Raw genomic sequence first — 27,826 nt, 5'->3', positions numbered from 1 at the left:
TACCCATGGTCAACATGAGTAACACGTCTCTGTGCTCAATATAACTGTCAACTTAGCTAAGCAGCAATGTTTCCCCCAAATTCCCTTCCCAAAATGGTTCTGAGTTACTGGCCATGAGAAATCTGTGCAAGATCTGGAAAGTAGAAATGTTATGCTCCGGGTCTAGGTCAGGTGCTTTTGCAGCTCCCACTGTGACTTAAATCAAAATATAGTCATAGTCCCTCAAACAGTTCCCAGCCTGGAGTTCGTTCAAAAGGCCCAGAGACCCTTGAATGAAGGGTCTAAAAAGACAATCCTAGTTACCCCAAAATACATACTGTAAATCCTCCTCCTAGCTCTCCCCCAAAGGGAACTGTGGCAATCTACTAGAGTGACTACACATTGGAGGATGTGGGGGAAAAAACCCAAACTGTCCCCAAACTAACAAAAATTCCTCGAGACCCAAAACTCCACTCTGTTAAACCAGTCAGAGCAGGAGCTTAAGGAAATCAGACGATCAATGAACTTGTGGACTGGGCCCATCTCACAGTGGAAACAGCGGGTCCCCCAAATCCATCCTGTGGTTACTTCCTCAGTTCTGGAATACTCAGTTGGAATTTACATACTCAGCACCTGCCAGAACCTAAACTCTGGTTCCCTAGTCTGTGAATGAACAGAAGGGCTAACATGCCAGGAAAGAGCAGGTGGAAGAGATCAGAACTACATGGTCTTAGCAGAATAGTAAACCAAAAGCAATCCTGCCTCACAAAGGGACTGCATAGATGAGTGCCACCATAAAGATGCAGTGACGCCAATTCCCAGTCTCCATTCAACTCATCTCTCCGACCTGTGCAGAAGACAGATAAATCTCAGAAAATGACAGTAAGTTATCAAAATTTAATCAGCTGGTAATTCCAACTACAACTGCTACTCTAGATATGGTTTCCTTGCTGGGTCAAATGAATGAAACCTTGGCACATCACTGACCGGGGCGGGGCGGGGGGATGCATTTTCTCTCTACTTGTTAGTAAAGAACATTTGAAGCAGTTCGCAGCCTCTTCACTATGCCACTGCAGGGTGCTTCAAAATTCCAGCCTAGGACATCATCTAGTCCAGGGCCTCTCATCTCAGCACCACTGACAGTTGGGGACAGATAACCCCTTGTTGCAGGGGGCTGTTCTGTGCATGATGGGGTGCTTAACAGCACTCCATGCCTCTATACACCAGATGCCTGCCCCAGATTGGTGATACCAAAAATGTCTCCAGACACTGCTGAATGTCCTCTGGGAGGCAAAAGTGCCCCCAGTTGAGAACCACTGACCTAGTGTGCGGGGACTTTCATCACCTATCCTTCCACAGGACATCACACTGGTCTATTATGTTGATAATATTATGCTGCCTGGATCAGCTAAGCAGGAAGTTAACAACTACTCGAGACACCTTGGTAAGATACATGTGTGCCAAAGGGTAGGCAAGAAATCCCACAAAAATTCAGGGGTCTGCCTCCTCGGTGAAATTCCTAAGAATCTAATAGTCTGGGATCTGTTGAGATCTGAGTGAAGAACAAATTGCTGCATCTGGTCCCTCTAACACCTAAAAGAGGAGACACCATGGATATGGATTTTGAAAGTAAAATATACTTCATCACCAGCATAGATAACCTGAAAGCTTGCCAGTTTTCTAATAGGGGCCAGAAAAATAGTGTCTAGGGCTGTCAACAAGCTACTCTACCATTGGAACCCAGAAAACTCACTGGTGCTTGAAGACCGGGGTACAGAGAAATCAAGTACTGAGCCTTTGGTGGACCCCAACATGTGACTCACAAGGCAAACTTTCAACATTTTGGAGCAAAGCTATACCATCCTCTGTAGATAACCATTCTCTTTGGGGGAACCTTCTGGCTTGCCATGGGTAGGCAAGTTTCCACTCAATGTGAGCTTCCCATTAGGACCTGGGTGTTGTCTGGTATCATTAAGCCAATAAAACCTGGGCTCACACAGCAACATTCCACCATCAAATGGAAGTGACATCACATATGAGAGAGGCTTGAGCAAGTCCTGAAGGTACAAGGCCAGTTGCACGTGACCCACATTCCTGCTACATTGCTTATTTTGTCTACATCCGTATCTGTGGACTCCCGGGGAGACCTGTTGATAAATGTACTAAAAACTTCCGGCCCAGGTTCCAGCTGGTTCTGCACGATACACTGGCACCGCGCAGGAGGTGAACCAACACAGGAGGGACCACGGGCAGCACCACAGCCCAACTCTGGGCAGCACGGAAGGAACCACGGCGAACAGAAAATCCCCCAGGGGGTGGAACGTTAAGCAGTGCACCTGGTTGTTCATTTTGCCTACAAAGAGAGTGTCAAGTATGGATCTACAGAGCTTCACAGACTGGCGCTCATGGCTTGGCTGAATGATCAAGGACTGAGAAGGAACAGGATTTGAAAATTCATGACAAGGAAGAAGAATGTGAATAGGTCTCCCTGAATGAGCACAGCATGCGGCGATGGCTGTGTCCCGTGTGAATACTCACCAGAGATGACTCATGCTAAAGATATCGGCCTCTTTCTCCAGCCACCCATCTTCCTAGCAACATGGACTAACACTCACCAAAGCTAATCTGCCAACTGCAGAGAATAATATTGAGCTCCCCCAATGACACCCCAATTCCCAGGAGGAGCGGCTGAAGTTAGCCAGTTACCTGGTGGCAGGTTGATTAAATAAGACTACTTTCATCACAGAAGGGGCAGTGTTTTTGATCTCACTGGAATAAACACGTGCTGCACTTACAGCATACATTTCCACCACCGTGATATTCCACACAGCATTGCTTCTAAGCAAGGAACTAATTTTATAGGAAATGAAGCATGGCAATGGGCTCATGCCTGAAGAATTCACTGTTCGTATTATATCTCTAATACCCCGAAGCAGCTGACTTGAGAAACCAGTGGAATGGCCTTTTAAAGATTCTGTTATGATGCCAGCTGGGTAATAACACCTTGCAGAGCTGGGATAACATCTTCTAGGATGCAATACGTACTCTGAATGGGTGACTAATACAGAGGGCTATTTCTCCCATAGCTGGGATTCAGAGGTCCAGGAATCAAAAGATAGAAATTGGAGTAGTTTCTCTCCCTGTCACCCTTAGGGATCCATCAGAAAAATTTTTTCTTTCTACTCTCTGCAACTTTGTGTTCTGCTAGCATATAAGTCTTAGTACCTAAGACGGGAATGTTTCCACCAGGTGTCACAGCAATGGTCCATTACATTGCAAGTTGAGACTACTTCATGGCAGTGAATCAGTAGGCAAAGAAGAGGGTTATTATACTGGCTAGGGTGAATGATCCTGACTATCCAGGGGAAATTGAGTTGCTATTACATAATGGCTTAAGGAGGAATATGTTTAAATGCAGGAGATCCTCTGGGGTACCTCTTATTACTCCCTTGTCCTGAGACAAGTCAATGGAAAATTACAATAACCCAACAGAGGCATGATTTCTGATGGCCCGGACTCTTCAGGAATCAAGTTTGTGGCTACCTCACCAGGCAAGGAATTATAATCACTCAGGTGTTTGTTGAAGGCAAAGGGAACATGGAGTTAGTAGAAGAAGGTAATTATAAATACCATCTGTAACCACATGACCAGTTGCAGAAACAAGGACTATAATATTTAGGAGTATCTCTTATTTTGGTATGAATATATTTGTGTATAAATTAACCAATTCTTTCTTTTAATGCTCTTTCCCCATTTCCATGTCACCTAATATTAAAGTGTTAATATTAGATAACTTTGTATTTCAATACTGAGATTACAAGGTATAAAAACAAGAGTGTGACTCAGAAGACAAATGAACATCACCCAGAGATGGATAAAGGGACTTCATATTTTCTTTTGAGGAGAGGGTTAGCATATTTTTGGTATACCTAGGACGGTTGCATCATACTAGGCAAAAGCATAAGCTTGCTATTATCTTCATTTGGAAGTTAACCATGGTTACAAGAAGTGTGGCCAAATCCCATACTTCAAAGGGATGGCCAAGGTGACATGGGGTATGCTGTGATGACTTCTGGTATGTGAGTTCAGCTAAGCTGGAATTGCATTTCCCAAAAGTCCTTTCCCTCTAAGGTCCTGGGTTAATACTGGACACAAGAGACACGTGCACAAGATCTGGAAGGCAGAGCTAAGACAGTGGCCACTGACAGGCTCTGAAGGTCAGTGCCGAGCCAGACACAGCCACAGCTCATCCTAGTACAGATGATCTGCGGGCACGTCTTGTGAGCATGGCGCAGCAGTCAGGCTGCGTAGCTCTCCCACTCCCGCTGGAGCACCTGCCTGGGCTCATGGGAATCCCGGTCCAGGTGCTCAGGCAACTCTGTGACGAAGGGCATCAGCTTATCCTGCAGGTCACCACCTCAGAGCTTGGAAAGCAGCGAGAGAGAAACGCGTTCCCTTTTGTCCTCACAGACTCCAGAGTCCTGTTCTCTCCCACCTCTCGCTCATCGTTTCTTTCTGACGGATGGTGCTGTGGGTTTCAGCCTCTTAATACCAGACTCCAAAGCAGCAACCACATACAGAATACTAAACCACTGTGTAACTTTAATCCCACAGTAAAAGCCTTAATCTAGACGGCTCACAGGATTCCGCTTCCCCAGCTGAACTCAGATGTAATAATATAGGTAAAACTGCAATGTTCTTTCTTTTAAAAGTATATGAACATGGGACTTGTATTTCTAATTTAACTATTATGGAAACTTGACTAAGGTGAAATTAAGTCCCCTGAGTAAAAAAAGACCTATCAAGTATTACTTTTAGAAAGATGAAGAGAAATGTATTTCTTTAAAATAAAAGGAGGACAAACACAGAATTAGAAGAACTTTTCACAAATCCACCAAAACCTTGCTCAACAAGTTATTTACTGTAACTTCTAAGGGGCAAAAATATAAGCACTATGATTCAGAAAAGACAAAAGAAGACACTATATTCCAGCATACACAATGGCATTATCAAAATTATCTTCAACATGTAAACGCCTGATTTAAGACTTGTCTTTATATTTGGGTTCAGTAAATTCAATGCAGTCTCAAGAGAAAGATTCCATTAGCATGTTTAAAGCAGTAATCAATCCAAGTATATTTGTCCTCAGCCTGAAGAATGAATGTACTGACATGAAGAAAATGGTGAGCATGGGAAAAAGGGAACCCCCAAGAACATGAGTTTAGTTGTGCATTTTATGACCACTGGGTAGGAAAAAGAATACATCCCCAGGAGCAAATGTGAATTTCCTCATCATCCTGGTTTTTTGATTCTTTGTTTCCTTGGTTCCATCACTGAACACTTGCTATTGCAAAGTATGTAATGTACACCTGATAACTGAAAACCAACAACCCACCCAACCAGGTGTGTATTATTCTCATTTTATGGGTAAGGAAATGTGCCTACTGTTACATACCTTATAAATGACTAAGCTGGGAATAAATTAACCCCAGGGATATCCTGTCTACAAGCTGGTCCTCTTAAACATTACACAACCCTACAGGTATGTCTGTTCCCACTGAGAACACCGATGTCACCACACACCTATCCTCTTCGGCACCCTGCTCTGATACCTTGTTCACTGAGCCACCTGCAGATAATCTGGCTTCCCACCTGGCTTTCTTACATGAATACAAGCATTCTAGCAAACCAGGAAGTTATACCTCACACTGTACATTTATAATTTTAATAATTTTTAGTATAAAAAGGAATATAAATCCATGATTTAAAATACAGAAATTTAAAAAAATTAAAATCATGTATATCCAGTAACCCTGAGGTAAACACTTAAAACTCTGGCATATTTACTTCCTTTAGCTCAATGTACTACTACTACCACCACCACTACTCCTGACAACAGCAGCAGGAGCAGCTAACACTTACATACCTTCTACTAGGTGCCAGGCACTATTCTAAGGGCATTAGACATGCTCAATCATTTAAACCTCACAACAACCCAAAAGGTAGGCACTGCTGTTATTACATTTTAAGGATAAAGAATAAAGAAAGAAAATGAGTGGCTTCCCAAGATCACAGAGCTCATAAATGGCAGAGCTAGGACTAGAACCCACATAGTCTAACTTCAGAGCACGTACCCATAACCTAGAAGTTCTACTGCCTTTACATCTGAATTGGGGATACAAGGGGCAATCACTCCCCTTCAGGAGGTAGACAGGGAGCCACTGAGCCTGTATTTTATTTCTAGAGGCATTCCTTCCTGAGATACTCCCCTATCCGCCCCCCCCCCCCGCCAAGAACCTCCTCTGGGAGGTCTCTCACTACTGCTTGCCAGAAGATATTATGAGCTAACACAACTGAGTCCCCAGGGGATAAAAAGAAAACATGTGCTTAAATTATATCTAAAAATACGGTATTAAATTCTTTCAGAACTTCCTAGTTCTTTCACTCTCACGAGTACAAAAAACCTAACAGCAAACTCATGCCAGAAATTACAATGGATGTTTGTTCTTTAAATCATTAGATTTTATTTAATTTAACACTCTAGTAGTCAAAGCTTTATTCTGAGACCTTCAGGTTCTGATATATTTAGTAAATCTAACAAAATCCAGTAATTTTTCCCTAACATAAGCTAATAATCATATCACCTTAAATGTCAATACACTTTCTGCATAAATTTTTTAAAGTACAATAAAAATTTAACTGATGACTTTAGGTTATAAACATGAATGCCAGGGATGAAAGGAAATCTCTCTGCAAAACACCTCAGATGTTCATAAAAAAATGACCAGAATGTAAAAAGCAAATACTGTATCTACACCTCAGATTCTTTTTTTTTTTCTTTTTGAAGATTTTATTTATTTCTTTGACAGAGACACAGCGAGAGAGGGAACACAAGCAGGGGGAGTGGGAGAGGGAGAAGCAGGCTTCCTGCCGAGCAGGGAGCCCGATGCGGGGCTCGATCCCAGGACCCTGGGATCATGACCTGAGCCGAAGGCAGACGCTTAGCGACTGAACCACCCAGCGCCCCTGCACTTCAGATTCTTAAAAGTACTTCAAAATTTTCCAGAGAATGAGTGAATCTTAATTGTATATATTTACTAAACACCCATCAAGCAGCTACTACGTGCACAGCACCGTGCTAAAGTACTTTAAGTATTTTACTGACATTTTCTTGCTGTTTTTTATATAACACAGCAAACAGTTCTGAAAACTTCTGAAAGCCAATTATGCCAGACACTGTGGCTGGACTGATATGGGAATCAGTACCCGGGTTCCTAGTTTCAAGCAGTTTGCAGCATTATACGTGGGACAGGGTTTAAGGAAATCACAGTACAGTTTGAAAGTACTGTCACAAAGCACATGGGAGATAGAACCAGAAACATGATAAATAATTCACTTGTGGCAGAACAGAGAACAGAGTCTCCTTCCCGACATACTCTTTCCCTCCCCTTGATTTCTCTCCTTGCCTGGAAAGGAAGGGAAAAGAGAAAGGCAGAGGTAATCAACCACCCAAGCGGGTACCAACCTTCTCTCCTCAGGCTTCCCTACTTAGCATGTCCTTTGGGCGGTCATGCTTAAGAATTTACTGAACAGTTACTTCCTTATTTCCCCAGGTTACACAAGTGGCCACTAGTACATAACTTACTTCCCTCTAGTTTTTGGTACTTAAGCAGAAATCAGAAAGAATTTAGAGTGGCCAGAAGGATCAGTGGCATGACTTAGTAGTGCTGTTCAGGTAATAAATCATCTCTATAGAAAAGAGCACTACAGGTTTATAGATAAGCACCAAAATGAGATGGACCAGTAAGCATCAGAAGAAAGAAAGAGAGGTTAAAAGACTGACCCCAGATAAACCGGCGAAATAATCATCCCCCTCAGGTCAACTGTAGTCACCACGTCTATCAAAATCACAGACAGGACACCATGAAAGAATAATGAATTACCAACCCCAGCCTTTGCTAAATCCCTGTCCTAGTCCCTTTATGTCACACTATCCTTCTGCCCTAAGTCTGGAGAGGCTCTACTTTCTGGTCTACTAATACTCTTATGGTTACTGTGGGCTTCTCTCACCTTACTCCCAATACATACTATCACAGTAAGATGTGTTCGGGATTTCATTATGAAACATGAATTTTTCCTTAACTGGTGTTAAAAAGAAATAATTATTCTGACACTTGCTAAATGGTAAAAAAGGCTTTATTCAAGATTATTGCACCAGGGGTATTGCAATAGGGGAGAGAGATCAGTTCTGAATATAGTAAAAACAGCTGGGGATTCAGAGCTGAGGCGAGTGGATGGAAAATTACTAAGACAAGACCTCAGGGTCATGGGACTCCTGCTAAACTGGTCTAAGAGGGTGCTTGCTGAAGGCAGGCCAACAACTTTGACATCAAGCTGGGGGGATGAGGAACTTGATTAGATAGCCGGGGTGGTCAGAGATCAAGGGTGGGAGGATTCTCACTTAACTGACTTAGCAGAATTCCTTGCTAAGATTGGGCTGTGCAGGCCCTGCAAGGACAGGGCAGACATGAAAGCCAAATCAAACCCTAGTTGAGAACAAGGCTCAGGGGAACCTACTGAAGTCTGGTTCAAGGAGGGAGTCGTAGTCACTGGCACTGGCGTCTCCCCTTACTAAACCCTTTTCCGGTACACCAAGTCACGTGTTTAAAATACCAGATTCAAAGCGCTTTCATGGATCTTGAGAATGCAGGTCACAAAATTAAAAAAAAAAAAATTAAAGTTTTTATTTTTAAGTAGTCTCTGCACCCAATTTGGGGCTTGAACTCACCATCCCAAGATCAAGAGTCACATATTCTACCAACTGAGCCAGCCAGTGCCCAAGGTCACTAAATTTAAAAACTAGTATGTTTCTAAAACACTTAAGCATACACAGAATACAAATCTAATTATGCTGGACCTTTACTTAAGTCACCCAAGGGCTACCACGGCCCCACGACCAGTTCTTGCTGAGACACGCAAAGCCCTGGCTAGTGTCCTGCCTGGTCCTCTCACTGCCCGCTCCCCTAGGCTACCACCCCCTCCTCTCAACAGCACACTCAGGGCCTCTGTGCTTAATGCTCCTTCAGCCCAGTATTCTCTTCTCCTTTCCACAGAGCCACCTGGCAAAGCAGGACTTATCTTTCAAGCCTTAGTTCAAAGGCCATGAACCTTTCTTGAGTGCTCCCTTCCCCCCTCCCCCCTTCTTTATTCTGTGTCCTGATCACTCAGATGACAAGAACTGTAACTTTCTACTGCACTTGTTTGTCTCTGTGTCTATCTCCCCGTCAGGCTCTGAGTCCCTCCAAGGCAGGAACAGGTTTCATTTGCCTTTGTATCCCCTTTCGTCTCCAGTTGAGATGAAATAAGTAAGAAAGGAAATAAAAGCAAACCCTCTTTTGAAATTGTGAAAGTAGCACTGTCGATCCCCAAATGAAAGGTAGGCATGCTTTAAAGATTTAAAATAAACCTATCACCATATCCTTTACAGGTAGTTCATTAAAACTTTGGATTGTGTCTCAGCTTCCGATTTGTTTACAACCTGAACTAAACGGATACAGTGGTCAAAACAGTATTAAATAATACTTTCTCAGAAGAACGCGCACTATACGGTGGACTCCTTTATTTTGCTGGCACCACCTCCCCCAATATGGTTAACCACATAGAGCTGAGAGAAGGAAGAACATGAAATTCCTCATTACCTCCTTCCTCAGTCTTACACCTACAAACTCCACACACGTGTACCTTATTACCTCCAAGACAGACAATTCCCTGTTTTTTCCTACTGCTGTCATCATCTCCTGAAAGGACTGATTCATCACTTCTCCCACCCCACTTTCTATAACATAACCGGCAACCGTAATGCCTTTTTTCATTTTAGCCAAAAGATGAGATTATAACGCAATCATGATCATCATCACATAAATCAGTGTTTTTTTCAAAGCCTATCAGTGAATACCAGCATCAGAATAATAGAGAGGTTTAAGAAGAGAGATTTCTGGATCTCACCCTAGAGAAACTGAGTATGTACAGAGTGGAACAGAGCAGGGGTCAGGGAGTGTGAATTGGAAATGATCTCCCAAGCTGGCTCATAAAGTCACTAGAGAATAAATGAATAAACTAGTCCTTGATTTATTAAATTGCTGAGTGCCAAAAATATGCCAAATGCTATGGGAGGTAATATAGACTATACAGAAATAATACTGGAAGTAGTCCCTGACCTCAAAGTATTTTCAATTTACTTAGGAAGAAAAAGTTGACTCAGAGAATTCCAGAACAATGCTAGACTCTATTGTACAGAATGGTCTCCAAACTTTAGATCAAGTACCCTATCTTTAAAAGCTTTAACTATGGGCTACTATAGGAATATTGACAAAAATTACACATGTATTACATTAAAACATATAATATTGAAAAGATAAAATTTTTGGAAACATATTAAACTTCAATGGTACAAACTTTTCAGTGATTAAACATTATGTAATATTAATATGTATCTTAATTTTTAATATCTTGGCTTAACAATTCGTGATACTGAGATCTGAAGGGCTGATTGTAAGTTCAGTTTATGTTGACACTTGACTTCAATGACCGTATTCATATTTCAATCCATCTACCATTTATGCAAAAATTTTTTATAAAAGTCATGTTAGGAGGCACCTTCCTGAGGACAATCAGCACTTTTTGAAAACTAATCATTTTAATAACTATAACAAATGGATCCAAAATCTACTAAGATTTTTGATCTAGAAGATTTATAAACAAGTTAGAAAATTGTCCACATTTTTAAGTGTGCAGATGAGAAATTCAGAAATGACATGTAATTTAGGGTAGTAAAATCACGTAAGTATGGACACTTCTGAACATTTCCATTTGGAAACAAAACTATTTCCAAAGGGTTTATTCTGGTCTTTCTGTAGTATAGTAGGCAAGATAATGTGAAGGGTTCTCCAAGATAAAACATATTTAAAGTGTACTGCTGGGCTTGAAGAGAAACATGCAAGGGAAAAATAAATAAACATTTAAAAACTCCAGCTAAAAGCAGCTACAAAACCCAGCACTGCCCTGGGGTCCAAATATTAAGCTTTGGACTCACTACAAGGTTGGAGACCATAAAACTCCTTCATTGACCTGGGACCCCTTTAGGAGACTAGAATGTCCCAGGTCAGGGGCTTCTGGCTAGCTCAGTCAGTAAAGTGTGCAACTCTTGATCTTGGGCTTGTAAATTCGAGCCCCACACGGGGAGTAGAGATGACTTAAAAATAAATCCTTTAAAAAAGGTTCCAGGTCAGTAGGAGTAAAACAAAGCCTCTCTAGAGGAAGTTGTCCTCAATTTAGACCCCCAAGTTTCACAAGATAAAAATCAGGCAAATATAAGTTCATTCACAAAGACCAGCAAATACAGAAACAAATAAGCCACAGTGGATGAGAATCAACAGACACAAACAGTAAAGCTAAAGCCCCAGGGACTTCATATAATGGAATTTCCAGATATAGGAAGTAAATAACTATATGTCAAATGTTTAAGGAAGTGAGGATGAAATTACAAAAATAAACAAAAACCAAGAGGCTATAAAATAGGTCAGACTGGTTTGAGGGAAAAATACTTAGAACTTTTAGAAATGAAAAATAAAATTCATGAAGTTAAAAATTCAACAATGGAAAAAGAGAAGAGTGGAGCATGCATCCAACACACTGCTAGTTTCTGTCCAGCTCAACACAGGGTGCTGATGGGAACCAGCATTCGCTAGGTGCCTGGGGTATGCTGAGAACAAAACGTGTGCTGCTCCTTTAGAGGAACCACAGTACAGGAGACAGACACCAGAGGGAGTAAGAGATCACAGCTCATAAAAAACAAACAAACAAAAACAAAACAAAACAAAAAAAACCCAGGAAATCCCTCTAATCAGGTATCTACATGCTCACATCCAGAAAAGACACATCTACAGAAAAGGTTTGAGAGCCCTGAGAATCTCCAGCTGCACTGAATGGTGACAATCTCTCCATGTGTGAAGCCAGCCTAGAAAGACTGGGAGAGGTACCAATTTTTTTAAATGTGTGGATACCAACAGAGAGTTATAAGGAACACAAAGAAACAGGAGAGAATGGCCCAGTCAAGGGAAGACAATAAATTTCCAAAACCAACCCTAAAGAAACAGAAGTATATGTAGTACCTGGCAAAGAATTCAAAATGATTGACATAAAGATGCTCAATGAGATCATGAAATGATACATGAGCAAAATGAGAATTTCAGCAAAGAAACCAAAAATATTAAAAACAACCAAACAGAAATGTTAGAGCTCAATTTAAGAATGCAGTAATTCATTAGGGAGGTTCAATGACAGGCTTGATCAAGCAGGAAAAAGAATGAGCAAATCTGAACATTTGTTTGAAACTATCCAGTCACAGGAACAACAAAAACAAAACAATGAAAGAAAAAGCAAGCAAGCAAGCAAGCAAGCAAGCAAGCCAGCCAGCCATCAAAAAAACCAATATATGCATTATGGGAGTCCCGGGGTGGGGGGGGGGGGGGGGGGAGAAAGGGAAAGTTTTGTGTTTTTGTTTTTTTTTTAATGAAAAGTTCCCAAATATGAGGAAGGAAATGGACATCCAGATTTCCAGATTCAAGAAACCCAACAGAAGTTAAATAGGATGAATCCAAAACAGGATGAACCCAAAAAGTCTGCACCCAAACACATAATCAAATAGTCAAAGGTCAAAGACAAAGAATTTTGAAAGCAGCAAGATAAATTACTTGTCATGTACAAAGGAACCCTCATAAACTTATTAGCAGATTTCTCAGCACAAAACTTGTAGACCAGGAAAGAGTGCAAATATTCGAACTGCTGCGGGGGGGGGGGGGGGGGGGTACTTGCCTGCCAAGAATGCTATATCCAGCAAAACTACCTTTCAAAAATGAATAAAAGCTTTCACAGATAAACAAAAGCTGAGAGAGTTCATCACCACTAGACCTGCCTTACAAGAAAATGCTTAAGGGAGTCATTCAAGTTGAACAAAAAGACACTAAACAGCCACAGGAAAGCATACAAAAATATAAACTTCACCAGTAATGGGGAATATATATACAAACACAGAATACTATAATAATGTAACAATGCTGTGTAAATCATTTTAATTCTGGTATATAAGTTTAAAAACCAAGTATTTGTAAAACTATAACTATAAAATGTTAATGGATATACAATACAAAAAAATGTAATTTGTGATAACAACAATATAGAGCATGGGGAAAGAAGAAGTAAAAGCAGAATTTCTGTATGAGATTGAAGTTAAGCTGCTATCAGCTTAAAACAGGTTTGTTATAATTGTAAAATGTTTCATGTAAGCCCACAGTAACCACAAAGAAAATACCTAGAGAAGATACACAAAAAAAATTAAAAAGAAATCAAAGCATGTCACTATAAAAAAAAAATCAACAAAACACATAGGAAGACAGCAAGAGATGTTAAGAAAGACAAAAGAACTATAAGCCCAAGAGAAAACAAATAGGAACATTATATAATGATAAAAAGGTCAATTGGCCAGGAAGATAATAACATTCGAAAATATTTAAAGACCCAAATCACAGCACGTAAAATGTATGAAGCAAAGAATGACAGAAATAAAGGGAGAAACAGACAGCAACACAGTAATGATAGAAAATTTCACCACCCCATTTTCAATAATGGGTAGAACGTCCAGACAGATATCAAGAAGAAAACGGAAGACTTGAACAATGCTATAGACTAAATGTTCCTCACAGACATATTTAGAACATTTCACTGAACAGCAACAGAACACATTTTTATCAAATGTATACAGATATTCTTCAGGATGGGGCACATGTTAGGTCACAAAATCTTACAAATTTAATAATGCTGAGATCATATCGAGTATCTTATCCAAACTAACGGTATGCAACTAGAAATCAGTAACAGAAGAAAACTGGAAAATATGTGAAAATTAAGCAACATATTCTCAAATAACCACTGGGTCAGGAAGAAATCAAAACAGAAATTAGAAAATATCTTGAGACAAATGAAAACAATATACAGTCCTCTTTCTATCATCATCAGCAGCAGATTGTGCAGACATGGCCCAAATTAAGGCTCCAGACCTTTGCAGCATCAAGGAGGAGGAGCCGCTTAAACAGCTGGAAGACCTGAAGGTGGAGCTGTCCCACCTGTGCATCGCCAAAGTGACAGGCAGCATGGCTTCCAAGCTGTCCAAGATCCGAGTAGTCCGCAAATCCACTGCCCACGTTCTCACCATCATCAACCAGACTCAGAAAGAGAACCTCGGAAATTCTACAAGGGTAAGAAGTACAAGCCCCTGGATCTGTGACCAAGAAGACATATGCCATGTGCTTCTGGCTGAACAAGGAAGACGAAAACCTGAAGACCAAGAGGCAGCAGTGGAAGGAGTGGCTATACCCCCTGCGGTAGCACACAGCTAAGGCCTGAGCATCAGCATCAATAAAACACTCACACACACAACTGGGGGAGGGGGAAAAAAGAAAGAAAAGAATATATAAAAACTTACAGGATGCAGCAAAAGCAGAACTAAGTGGGAAGTTCATAGTAGTAAAAACATTAAAAAAAAAAAAGAGCACTCTCAAAATCCACCCCAAGGAACTAGAAAAAAGAAAAACTTAAGCCTAAAATTAACAAAAGGAAACTGTAAAATTATAGTAGTAATAAATGAAGTAGAGCATAAAAAAAATAGAAAAAAGTCAATGAAGAGTTGGTTTTTTGGAAAAAAACAACAAATGAAAAAAATCTCTAGCTAGACTAAAAAAGAGAGAAGAACAAAATTAAAATCAAAAAGGAAAGAGGAAACATTACAACTGATGCCATAGAACTAGAAAGGATAGTAAGAGACTACCTTAAGTAATTATATGCCAACAAATTGGCATCTTGGCACCTAGAAGAAATGGGGAAATTCCCATGAACATACAACCTCCCAAGACTGAACAGTGAAGAAAAAGAAAATCTGAACAGATGTAGTAAGGGGATTGAATCAGTAATCAAAAACTTTCCAACAAAAAAAAGCCCAGGACCAGATGGTTTTGGGTAAATTCTACCAAACATTTAAAGAAAAATAGAGGCACCTGGGTGGCTCAGTCAATTAAGTGTCTGCCTTTGGCTCAGGTCATGATCACAGGGTCCTGGGATTGAGCCCCATGTTGGGCTCCCTGCTCAGCAGGGATCCTGCTTTTCCCTCTCCCTCTGCAGCTCCCCCTGTTTGTGCTCTCTGTCTCTCTCTCTCTCTCTCTCAAATAAATAAAATCTTTAAAAAATATTAAGAAGAATAAACACCAATCCTTCCAAAACTTTTCCAAAAATTGGAGAGAGGGAAACTCATTGTATGAGGCCAGCATTACTGTAATACCAAAACCAGAAAAAGACACTACAAGAAAACCATAGACCAATAACCTTGATGAATATATAGGCAAAAATCCTAAATGAAGTCTTAGCAAACCAAATTTAATAGCACATTAAAAGGATCAAACATGATGACCAAGTGGGAACTATCCCTAGGATACAAGGATGGTTCAACATAGGTAATCAACGTAATACACATTAACAGAACAAATGATGAAAATCACATGATCATCTCTATTGATGCAGACAAGGCATCGATACCCTTTCACCATACAAAACTCTCAATAGGGGCGCATGGGTGGCTCGATCCGTTAAGCATCTGCCTTTGGCTCAGGTCAAGATCCCAGGATCCTGGGATTGAGCCCCGTGTTGGGCTCCCTGCTCAGTGGAGAGCCTGCTTCTCTCTCTCCCTCTGCTGCTCCCCCTGCTTGTGTGCGTGCACACATTCTCTCTCTCTCCCTCTCTTATCAAATAAATAAAATCTTTAAAAACAAAACAAAAAAAACTCTCAACAAACTATGACTAGAAGGAAATTACCTCGACATAATCAATACCATATATGAAAAGTCCACAGCTAACATCATACTCAATGGTGAAAACTGAAAGTTTATCCTCTGTGATCAAGAACAAGGCAAGGATGCCCCCCTTGCCATTTATATTCAATGTAACACTGAAGATCTTAGCCAGAGCAATTAGGCAAGAAAAATAAATAAAAGCCATACACTCTGGAAAGGAAGAAGTAAAAGTACCTCTGTCTGCAAATGACATGATCTTATATGTAGAAAACCCTATGACTTCCACCAAAAAAACCCAAACAACTGTTAGAACTATAAATGAATTCAATAAAGTTGCAGGCTAAAAATCAACGAACAAAAATCAGTTGTGTTTCTATACACTAACAACAAATGATGTGAAAAGAAAACTAAGAAAACAACCTCATTTACAATAGCATCAAAAAAGAATAAAATAGGGCGCCTGGGTGGCTCAGTTGGTTAAGCGACTGCCTTCGGCTCAGGTCATGATCCTGGAGTCCCGGGATCGAGTTCCGCATCAGGCTCCCTACTCGGCAGGGAGTCTGCTTCTCCCTCTGATCCTCCTCCCTCTCATGCTCTCTGTCTCTCATTCTCTCTCTCTCTCAAATAAATAAATAAAATCTTTAAAAAAAAAAAAGAATAAAATATTTAGGAATACATTTAACTAATGAAACAAAAGACTTGTACATTGAAAACTACAAAACATTGCTAAAATAAAGAAGACACATATAAATGGAAAGACATCCTGTGTTTATGGTTTGGAAGATGTAATATTGATAAAATGTCCATACTACCCAAAGAGATCTACAGATCAACACAATCCCTATCAAAACCCCAATGCCATTTTTTTTTTTTTTAAGATTTTATTCATTTATTTGACAGAGAGACAACAAGTAGGCAGAGAAGCAGGCAGAGGGAGAGGGAGAAGCAGGCTCCCCGCTGGGCAGGGAGCCGGATGTGGGGCTCGATCCCAGGACCCCGGGATCATGACCTGAGCTGAAGGCAGCGGCTTAACCGACTGAGCCACCCAGGCGCTCCATGCCATTTTTTTACAGAAACACAAAAAACAACCCTAAAACTCACATGGAACCACAAGGACCCTGAATAACCAAAACAATCTTGAGAAAGAAGAACAAAGATGAAGGCCTCACACTCATGACTTCAAAGCACATTACAATGTTCTAATAATCAAAACAGTATGGCACTGGTGTAAAGACAGGCATATAGACTAATGGAATAGAATTGAGAGCCCACAAATACATCTTTGTATATACGGTAAAATGATCTTTGATAAGAGTACCAAGAATATACAAATGGGAAATGATAGTCTTTTCAATAAATAGTGTTGGGAAAACCAGATCTTCACATGCAGAAGAATGAAATCGGACCTTTATCTTATATCATACACAAAAACTAACTCAAAATGCATTAAAGACTTAAATATAACACCTGAAATTGTAAAATTCCTAAAAGAAAACATGGGGGAAAGCTTCATTACATTGATCTTGACAATGACTTCCTGAATATAACTGGAAAAACACAGGCAATTCAAGGCAAAAAATAGACAGGTGGGACTACATCAACTAAAAAGCTTCTGCACAGCAAAGGCAACAATCCTCACAGTGGAAAGGCAACCCACAGAATGGAAGAAAATATTTACATACCATATATCTAAAAAGGGGTTAATATCCAAAATCTGTAAGGAATTCTTACAATCCTGATTTTTAATGGATGAAGGACTTGAATAGACATTTCTCCAAAGAAAACATATAAATGGTCAATAAGTATATGAAAAGATGCTCAAAATCACTAATCATCAAGAAATGCAAATCAAAACCACAGTGAGATTATCACTTCACACCTGTTAGGATGGCCATTATCAAAAAACAAAACAGACAATAATAAATGTTGGCAAGGATGTGGAGAGATTGGAACGCTTGTGCACTGCTGGTTTGAATGTAAAATGGTGTAGCCATTATGGAAAGCAATACAGAGGTTCCTCAAAAAATTAAAAATAGAACTAACATATAATCTGGCAATCCACTTCCAGATATTTATTCAAAAGAATTGAAACCAGGACCTCAAAGAGAGATTTGCAATCCCATGTTCATTGCAGCATTATTCACAACTGCCAAGTTATGAGAACATCTCAAATGTCCATCAGTGGATGAATGGATAAAAAATGTATTATATACATTCAATGGAGTATTTTTCCTACATGAAAAGGAAGGGAATTCCGTCATGCTTTATTATGGGTGAACCTCGAGGACGTTACACTAAGTGAAATTAGCCCATCACAGAAAGACTGATACTGCATGATTAAATGAGATATGTAATGTTGTCAAACTTATAAAAGCCGAGAGTAGAATTTTGGTTTGCAGGGACTGGAGAAAGAGGAAAATGGGGAGTTGCTATTCAACGGTATAAAGTTTCAGTCATGCAAGATGAAAAAGTTCTATAGATTTGCTATACAACACTGTGCCGACAGTTGTGCACTTAGAAGTTTGTTAAAAAAGCAGATTTCATGTTACATGTTTTTTAGCACAGTTTAACCCAAACTTAACAGAGAGATTAACAGCGATTTAAATACAGCTAAAGAGATTTAGCCAACTGAAAGATAAATCTAAACATTACATACCATAACTGTACTGCAGATTACACTCTACACTGTAGTACAGAGAAACAATGGAATAGGAGAAGGAATGAGAGTCTAACACATATGTAGGATAGAATGAGAAATTTTAACATATCTAATCAGGGCACTGGAAACACTAGAGAGAACAGAGGTAAATTAATATTTAAAGAGAGAATGACTGATTGTAGAGCTGATGAAAGATATGAATCCACAGATGATAAATCCAAACAAATCATGCAGCTTGTAGTATAGAGAGGCAAAGAACTTGTGGAAAAAATGAATGAGAAGTTAAGGCACATGGAGGAGCTATGGTCTAACATAATCAAATCAGAGTCCCCAGATGAACCTCTAAAGGGAGCAGAAACAAGGCAATTTTCAAAAAGATAATAGTTGATAAGTATCTAGAACTAATGAAAGATAGGAAATCAGAGACATAGGAAGCAAGATGGAAAAAAAGAAATTCATACCCGGGGCACCTGTGTGGCTCAGTTGGGTAAGCATCCAACTCGTGATTTCAGCTCAGGTCATGATCTCAAGGTTGTGAGATCAAGCCCTGCATGGAGCCTCACGCTGGCTCCACGCTGGGTGTGGAGCCTGCGTAAGATTCTCTCTCTCCCTCCCTCTGCCCTCCTCCCCGCTCTCTCTTTCTTAAAAAAGATTAAAAAAAAAAAGAAATCCATACCTAAAAACACTATAGTGAAAGTCCAACACTTAAAGAAAAACAGAGAATCTTAAAGAGACAGATGGAAAAGATCACGTACCTTTTTTTAAAGGTTTATTTATTTGTCAGAGAGAGGGCACAAGCAGGGGGAGCGGCAGGCAGAGGGAGAAGCAGGCTCCCGATGAGCTAGGAGTCCGCTGTGGGACTTGATCCAGGACCCTGGGATCATGACCTGAGCCAAAGGCAGAGGCTTAACCAACTGAGCCACCCAGGCGTCCTGAAAAGATCACCAACTTAATGGCAGATGACTTCTGAACAGAAACAATGGAAATCAGCCCAGACCATGGGATACTATCTTTGGAGCAATGAATGAAAATAGCTGTCGATTTTGAATTGGAGACTGAGCAAAACTATCACTGAATAATAAGGGCAAAATATATTTCAGATTTAAAAAAGAAAAGTTTATGATTAACAATCCTTTACTAAAAGAACTTCAAAGGTGTTCATTGGGCAACGGGAAAATGACCCCCAAAGGAAAGTCTGAGAAGAAAGAAGAAATGGTTAAAAAATAATAATTTAAAAACCACTGGCTGCTTCTAGTTTTATTCAAGGAAGGAGGCAAGCTTAGAGTCCCCCTACTCCTCCGCCATCTTAACTCCCCCTCCCCATGTGGCTGATTTTAAACAACCTGGGCTTAAAAAAAGAAGAAGAAGAAGAAGAAGAGTTCATAATAGCATTTTGGCCAGACAGGAATAGAAGGCAGAGATGTTTTTCTCACAATGGATTGTCCTGCACACCCACTTTGGAGACCAGTAGTGTGGATTATACAGAGACAGACATTCAGCTACAGCAGACAGCAATCCTTTCTGTAACCAATTCAGAATTTTTCTTAGAAAGATGAGCCATCCCATTAAGGATTTATGAGTTGGGGATAAGGGGGAAAGAGCAGGGCACTCCAGACACAGAAAACAGCAAAGGTTCAAAATATAGATAAGCACAGCACAGCCTGTTCTTACTCTAATAATGCATTTTATATCATTTCATTTATTCTTCTAAAATTTCTAAGACAAAAACAAAACAAAACAAAATAGCACCTCTAAGAAGCAATAACACGAGTACAGCAACAGTGGAAGGTGTCAGAGATTATACCTTGGGCAGGTCACATAACTCTCTGAAGGCTTCTGCCTCCGTTTGCAGTGTGCAATACTTACCTAACCCAGTGTCACTAAGATACTTTGATGATAAATGAAAAAATTCAAAAGGGGAATGTTCCAGCACTGATGTCTTCCATATGACTGACTACCAGTCACTGTGCTGGGTGCTGGGGATACAGAATAAAGGGGACAAAGTAAGTCAGCGATTAGAATGCGGTGTGATAAGTATGGTGACCTGTGAGGCATGCACAGGGTACTGAGCAACCCAAGGGTAGTGGCGAAGGCTTGCTTCTCTCCTGCCTTTTCACATCATTAGCAATGATTCCCACAGGACAAACTACTGATGGCCACTGTAGATACACTAAGCACTTGCGATAGTTATCACAGCGAGTTTCAGATCTATCAAAAGAATCACCTTCGAGTTTTATTATTAAAAGATTCAAAACATCCCAAAGAGTCAAATCAATTTTCTTCCTACTAATTAAAATTCACCACAAAAAGCTAGTCTGGGCATTTTGGATCCATAAAAATCAGCATAATCAGAGTTTTCCTAAAACACAGAAAAACAATTTATCTTGCTTCATTTAAAAGCATCTAAGAGTATTGTTAATATATTATCTACATTCATGCTGGAACTATCCAAGTATAATTTGAGAAGAAAAAAAAATATTTCAAATGCCCATTCTTTTTCCAGACTCTTTACAACCTAAAATCAAACACATTTTGTGTAAATTAATTCTATGATCTGTAACATATCTTTTCTACTTTTTCTTTTCTTTTTTTTTTTTTTTTTTTTTTTTTTTTTTTTTTTTTTTTTTTAAAGATTTTTTATTTATTTATTTGAGAGAGAGAATGAGAGAGAGCAAGCACATGAGAGGGGGGAGGGTCAGAGGGAGAAGCAGACTCCCTGCCGAGCAGGGAGCCCGATGCGGGACTCGATCCAGGGACTCCAGGATCATGACCTGAGCCGAAGGCAGTCGCTTAACCAACTGAGCCACCCAGGCGCCCTCTTTTTTTTTTTTTTAAAGATTTTATTAATTTATTTGACATAGAAAGAGTGCATGAGAGAGCACAAGCAGGGGGAGTAGGCTCCCTGCTGAGCAGGAAGCCCGGTGTGGGGCTTGATCCCGGGATCCTTGGGTCATGACCTGAGCCAAAGGCAGACGCTTAACAGACTGAGCCGCCCAGGGGCCCCTTTTCTACTTTCTCTACTTCACTATGAAGTGTTTACTGTGTTAGAAGTTCATCATTGGTTGTTTTGTGGTATTTAGCCAATTCAGGCCTATCAATGCACAAATCCTTCATCTGAAAAAGTGCACACAGAATGTTCTGGGGGGGGGAAAAAAAAAAAAGCAATTCTTTCTCACTCTACTACATACCATAGTAGTAATAGGAGATCGGTGCTGTTAACATTCCTCTTTTGAATTTCTTAATTTATCCTCAACATATATTAGCGGCATATATGGGGTAGGTATCACATATTCCCCAAAATACAAAGTCCAAATATATTCACATATGACTAAACAAAATTTCATATTAACTGCAAATGACAATAAAATACAAAGATGGTTTTTAAAATTGCCATATCTGTTTAAATTAAAACATTTCTAGCAGTAGTAGAATGTTTTTAGTTATGCCCTTAATATTCCAAAGGACTTGAAGTCTTTATGGTCATATGAATATAAATTTTCCCAACTATTTTCAAAAATATGTCACCTTAACTGAAAACGACTACAAACAAATGTACGTTTTGATTGCCATACTGGCACTAATATATTAGCTAACAAGCAGGCTTGTTCTTTATTTCACTGATGAGAGGTAAGTAAGAATGGATTATGACATTTACTACTAACCAGAGAATAAAGAGAGACACCAACAATGATTTAATAGCCATCTCTGGTGGTCCCTTTGATAAACGCCTATAGCACTTACAAACCAAGTTAGCCCTATATACACAGTTTTCTTCTGTACACTATTTGTTTGGGATTATATTTACTTTTCCTGTAAGCTCCTTGAGGGGAGAGGCCTTATCTTAAATAATACTTCCGTATCCCGACCAGCTCAAAAGCAAAGCTGAGTGCACATTTACTGATTAGTTAACAGCCATAGTGTAATAGATATTTTCGACAAATTGGGAGATATTAGGCAATTAGAAGAAAATTAGAATTGGATAAAGTCAGATACGTGGAGATACAGTCAGGTACAACACAAGGACAGGGGACAAGACCATAAAAGTGACTTTGAAATAACATGTTCGGAATCAGAGCAAATGAGTTTATACAGCATAATTATTTTCAGAAGGTACAAAAAAATTTATCACACGATTATTGCTTAGCTTAAAAATCCATTGGGTTTGGGGGGGGGGTCTTACATGTGATGCTGCATTTTGTACTGTTCCTTGATGCATATTCCTATAATGCTCTCATATCCTTAAAAAGTACCTTTTTCATGCAAGTATGGAAAGAGCTATACTATTCAAAAACCAAAAGAAAATAAAAACAATGTATTTTTCCACCCTTCCTAGGTTAACACACAGTGCTTTGTTAATAAAAACAGAGCTCATCGTCCCTCTTACTTTTCATTCACTGAAATGACACACTAATGACAGGAATCTTTTTAGAGTTCCTGTTAGAAACATTCTGTTTCAAAACTTGACTTTAAGATCAACTTTAACCAAATTTTTCATCTTTTCCCCTGACCTTCCTTCAATCTCCCAATCAAAATTATGCATCAATTATATATATATTTTTTACACAACAGTCACGATGCAAAATGAAGTTATTATAATTTCTGCTACAGCCTCACACTGTGTTTACCATTTTCAATGCACAATACTAGGGAGGACAAAAGCACACTCTGAAATACCTTCCCAGCTTTTTCTAACAATAGTCCCTTACTAGAATTTCTTCTCCCTTCATGTAATTATATTAAGTTTCTGTGTTCCCCTACCCTCCCAAGATTAAATAATCTGTTCATACCAGCCGCCAACACTTCAGAGGTGAGCTCCTACCTTCTCCCTCATACCTTTTGTCTAAGAACGCCAAAGCACTCATATTTTATTTTACCAACCTTATGACGGCATGGTACTCCAAGACTGGAGTCTGAGTTAACTCGACAACCAGAGATCTGGACAGCCGACTAAACTTGGTACCCTCCAAACCCCTTAAAAACCAGTCAGAAAACCAACCAAGGCCCTATTTACAAGTCATGAAGGTTTAAAAAAAAAAAAAAAAAAACACAAAAACGAGAAAAAAAAAAAAAAACCTTTTCCACAAAGAAACTCACACACACACACACACACACACACACACACAACTGTACTTTTTCAGAAGGTGGGAATAAAACTGATCCGGTCCTTTTGATTTTCAAGAGTTTAAACACCAGGGACATCTGCATCCAGATAAAAACTCCTGAGGGCAATTTGATCAAAGACACAGAAAATCCTTCCTTCAAAGAAATGCACCGTGTGACACTCCAAGAAGGAGGAGAGATATTTAAAGTAAAACCTGCCCTGAATTACCACCACTGACTTGGGGAAGAGAATAAAAAGCCGCTGGCTTCCTCCGGCTTTTAAACGTTTTGCTGTAACCCCAGGGCCATAGAGGCTGTCCGGGAAATTCTTCTACTCATCCCTCCCAAAGAGTATCTCGGCAGCAGGAACTCATCTACACAAACACACACATCCATCTCTACTACCACTCTGCCCCTTCCATTCCGACCTTCCCCCTGCGGTGCCCACGACCCAAAATGGGACACGATGCTACAAAAAGCAAAGTCATGGGGCAATGCAGGGGGGTGGGGGTGCAGAGGGCTGAAAGGGCCAGAAGAGCGAGGGGGGAAGAGGTAGTCAGCTGGCTCGCCCGCGACCGTAGAGCGAACCCTCGGGTGGGGATACAGTAGCATGCCGAGGGACAAATACAGCAATCCGGGATGCCCACTCTGCCCTCGCCGCTGCCTCCCTGCCCTCCATCCGCCCATCCTCTCCGGGAGGACCACCCCGAGGACAGGGCTCCCCGTACAGCCCCCGCCCTCGCCCTGCAGGGGAAAACAGCGAAATGGGGTTGGAATGAAAAAGGGGGCTGAGCGGCGGGCGAGGGGCACGCCGGCTCCAGGTGGAGACGGTGCCGCGGCGGCCGCTCGGGGGACCGAGGTGGGGAGGGGTGCGGCGGCCCGGCGGAGGATGAAGCGGGGGTCGGCTCAGGGTCTCGCCCCCGCCGCTCCCCGGGGAGGCTCGGATTACTCACGTTCTCCGTGTCCCGCTCGTTCACCGTCGGCAATGGCGTCCGGGCCGACATTTTGTGCGGGCGGCGGGGTCGGGCCGGGGTCCTGCCGGCCGGGCTGGGGTGCGGGCCCGGGGGCGAGCGGAAGGGGGTGCGGGCGCGGGGCCGGGCCGAGCGGCTCCCGCAGGCCGCGGGGCGGTGCAACAAGCGGCCCCGGCGGGGCGAGGGGGAGGAGGACGCGGAGGAAGGGGAGGGGGAGCCGCTTCCCGCGGCGGCGCCGGCGGGGGACGCGGGCAGGAGCGAGGGCGGGCTCCGGGCGAGGGCGGTTGCCCGGCGCGGGCCGGGCGGCGAGGCCGGCGGGATGCGGCGCCGAGGGGAGGGGGGGAGGCGGGGAAGGGGAGCCGGGGGGCGGCGGCCGGGCCCCGCTAGGCTCCCCGGGCCATGGCTGAGGGTGAGCTCGCCCCGCAAATCACTGCCCGGCTCGTCCCGGCGAGCGCGGCTCGGTCCCGGGAGCCGCGGCCCTGACAGCGCCGCCCGCGCCGCGCCCCGCGCCCCGCCTCAGGTGTGCGGCGCCGCCCGGCCGAGCCGCAGCCACGCGCCCGGGGCCCAGCGGCGGCGGCGCCCCGGCTCCCGGCGCGCCCGTCCCGGCTGCTCGGCGCGCTCGCCGCCGCCGCCGCCGCCGCGCCTCAGCCGGAGGAGCGGCCCGAGCCGACAGCGCGCGGAGCGGCGGGCGCGGCACGCAGCGCCCAGAGGCACTTGGCGGCCGCCGCCGGGTGGGCGGGCGCCAGCCGAGGGGGCCTCTCCATTCATTCCCTCATTAGGGATGCGGGGCCGCTCCTCCCCCTCCTCGCGCGCGCTCTCGCCCGCCGGCCCCGCTGTTTATTTTTGTTTCTCGCCCCACCCGCGGAGTACGGTCGTCTGAGAGCCTCTGGTGGCTTTTATTTGTATTCGTGTTTGGGTTTTGCCGGGCGAGGTGAGAGGGCGCTGGTGCAATTAACTGGCCCCCTTTTGTCCGTTTCATCGGAAAGAATGGTGCGATCCTCCGCCGCCCGTCTCCTACCTCGGGACTTTTCCCAGGCTTAAATTCTGCTCCCCCGCCCCCGTGTCCAAGCTTTCTCAATTCCTGTCCTCCCCCCGAGCCCCCTCTCAGTCCCCTTCTCCAGGGAGCCGTGGGGTTCAGGGTCACCCTAATAGTTGGGCAAACGGCACAAAACCCCTGGAAGCGCCAGCAGCCTCGGCGAGGTGCAGAGGGCTCGGGCGGGGCAGCTCGCCGAGGTGCCCGCCAGGCGCCGCCTCCTTGGGAATGGGGCGGCAGAAGAGGTCGTGCGGCGCCCACCGCAGCACCCCCGGAGCGGGTGAGACCGGAGTCCCAACGTCTACACTGACTGATCGTCACTTCCTGGGACACAAGGAAGTGTCACTTAGGCGAGCTTGTTCAGGGAGGGTGGAGAGGCTGTCTTTGATTCTGGCCCAGTCCTACGTCCTCCAGTGGCTTCCTCACCCGCCCACCCACCTGCCACTTATATATCCTTTAGACATCCCTGTACAATGCACTGTCCAGGGCCCATTAGCCCTTTAAAAAGCAATGCTACTTCTTTCTGTCTTATCTGGGAGCTTACATTTTGCACACTCAGCCTCTAGGACAAAAACCTTGTCTCTCTATTCTTTCCAATATTCCAAAAAGAATTTCCAATTCTTTTTCACTTCCTTTCATGGGTGGACAGGAAGATAAAAGGAGCAATAGATGGAAGGAGGTAGACCCAATTTTCGAGCTACTTTCATAAGCCTCCAATGGGAATCTTAAGACGATGGGAAATTCCTCCTCTCTCCTGAAGTTCATCCATTTAAAGAATCCCTGTACCAGATGGTTTTTATCCTGACTCATTAAAGGTTGTTTCTGAAATTTTAACACTTGACCCTTAAAACATGTTCCGAAAGACCTAAAATAGCAAATACAAAGATGCTCTGAGAAAAAACAATTCTCATCCGGTAAATATTCACTTCTTGAACACCATCTAGGTATTTATTTCTTTAGCAGTTTGTCTTGTAAACACGTCTCAATTTCACAAGGCAAATAAAAATCACAAGATCCCTTTGGTGTTCATCACCACTATTCAAAAAAAATCAGGCTTTAGAACTGCAAGGCTGCATCCTGAATTATGGTGCACAACTGGGAATGCCAAGCTCTCTCAGTCCCTCTGCGGAGATCCTGAATCACCAAGATGGATTGAAGTTGCCAGGGCAGAAGCTTGTAGTCTTCTGATCAACTTAGAGCCACTGCTGCCTATCGGGGCTGCTGATGCCGTGTCAGGAGCACCATTGACTGCTGCAGCCATTGGAGTACCCTGTGTTACGATAGTCCCCATGTCAGTGTGGGAATAAGCAAGTATCTGTAAAACAGTGCTCAACCCCATTGGCATATGTATGAATCATTCCTTCAACTGGTAGCTTGGATTTTTTTTTTTTGGTGCCCATTCACATAGTATCCTGTCTTTATCCTTGTATTAACCCAGACAGACACGTATTTCCCTGTTAAAGTCCATGCACCTGACTTACTCAAGATCACAGATGCACTGGGTTGACAGTGTGCAGAAGAAGATAACTGGAATAGGTGGTACTGTTCAATTGTTCACCAGTTGCGATACCCACAGGTCCACCTCCATAAGGTTCTTTATACCTGTAAGGTGTAATGGTAATTAGAGCTCAAAGGAGAGCCCAGGATTTCTGGCATCGTGGCTTGCAAGGCTTTAAAGTGTATGTTAAAAGTCATGGGCAAATCCCTTAGCTGTGTTTGCTACACTGGGCTCGTATATTGAAACTTGCTGAAAACATGTAGTAATAGGAAGGGATACTTATTTTTAAAATCAATCCATAAAGAAAGTTTTATAACAGTGGCACTACATTCAAAGGGAGTCTTATTGGGTGGAGAGCTCAAGTCCATAATGCTGGCTACCAAAATAGACAAGAAACAATGTCATCCCCCCAAAATGGCATTCAAATAATCCTTATTCATGCCTACAATTTTAGGCTTGGTATATAATGAGAATTCATTTGGCATAGGTTAGAAAAAAGTCATTGAGTGTGTGCATCCTTATGAATTCTTCCCTTAACCTGGCAAGAGGCAGTACTGTGAATGGATCACAATTTACTTAGCTATAGCCCTTAATAATGAGAATGCTCATGAGCAAAATTTTCTTGTGTCACTATGTATAGCTCCTTGTACCTGTGATGATGAAGAAATGACAAAAGGAGTATTTTAAGGC

The 27,826-nt window shown here is 42.2% G+C and overlaps 1 protein-coding gene and 1 pseudogene across 7 annotated transcripts in view; one reads left to right on the top strand and one right to left on the bottom strand.

The window, feature by feature from the left end:
• The window catches only part of MARK1 (microtubule affinity regulating kinase 1), a 115,661-nt gene extending 90,499 nt beyond the window's left edge, over positions 1 to 25,162 (bottom strand). For 4 of the 7 annotated variants that reach the window (XM_078078380.1, XM_078078382.1, XM_078078384.1 and 1 more), the window contains exon 1: positions 24,588 to 25,150. In XM_078078380.1, the coding sequence (XP_077934506.1) occupies positions 24,588 to 24,638 (51 nt within the window). In that variant the 5' untranslated portion in view covers positions 24,639 to 25,150. Of the gene's footprint in view, positions 1 to 24,587 lie in introns of all 7 variants that reach the window. The other 3 variants (XM_078078385.1, XM_078078381.1, XM_036097644.2) reach the window with 3 other exon arrangements.
• On the top strand, positions 13,896 to 14,783 carry LOC118539247 (large ribosomal subunit protein uL29 pseudogene; annotated as a pseudogene).
• Positions 25,163 to 27,826: the final 2,664 nt, after the last annotated feature.

This window comes from Halichoerus grypus, chromosome 7 (genome assembly GCF_964656455.1).
Source record: "Halichoerus grypus chromosome 7, mHalGry1.hap1.1, whole genome shotgun sequence".
NCBI lineage: Eukaryota > Metazoa > Chordata > Mammalia > Carnivora > Phocidae > Halichoerus > Halichoerus grypus.
This window is presented reverse-complemented; position numbering and strand designations above follow the sequence as displayed.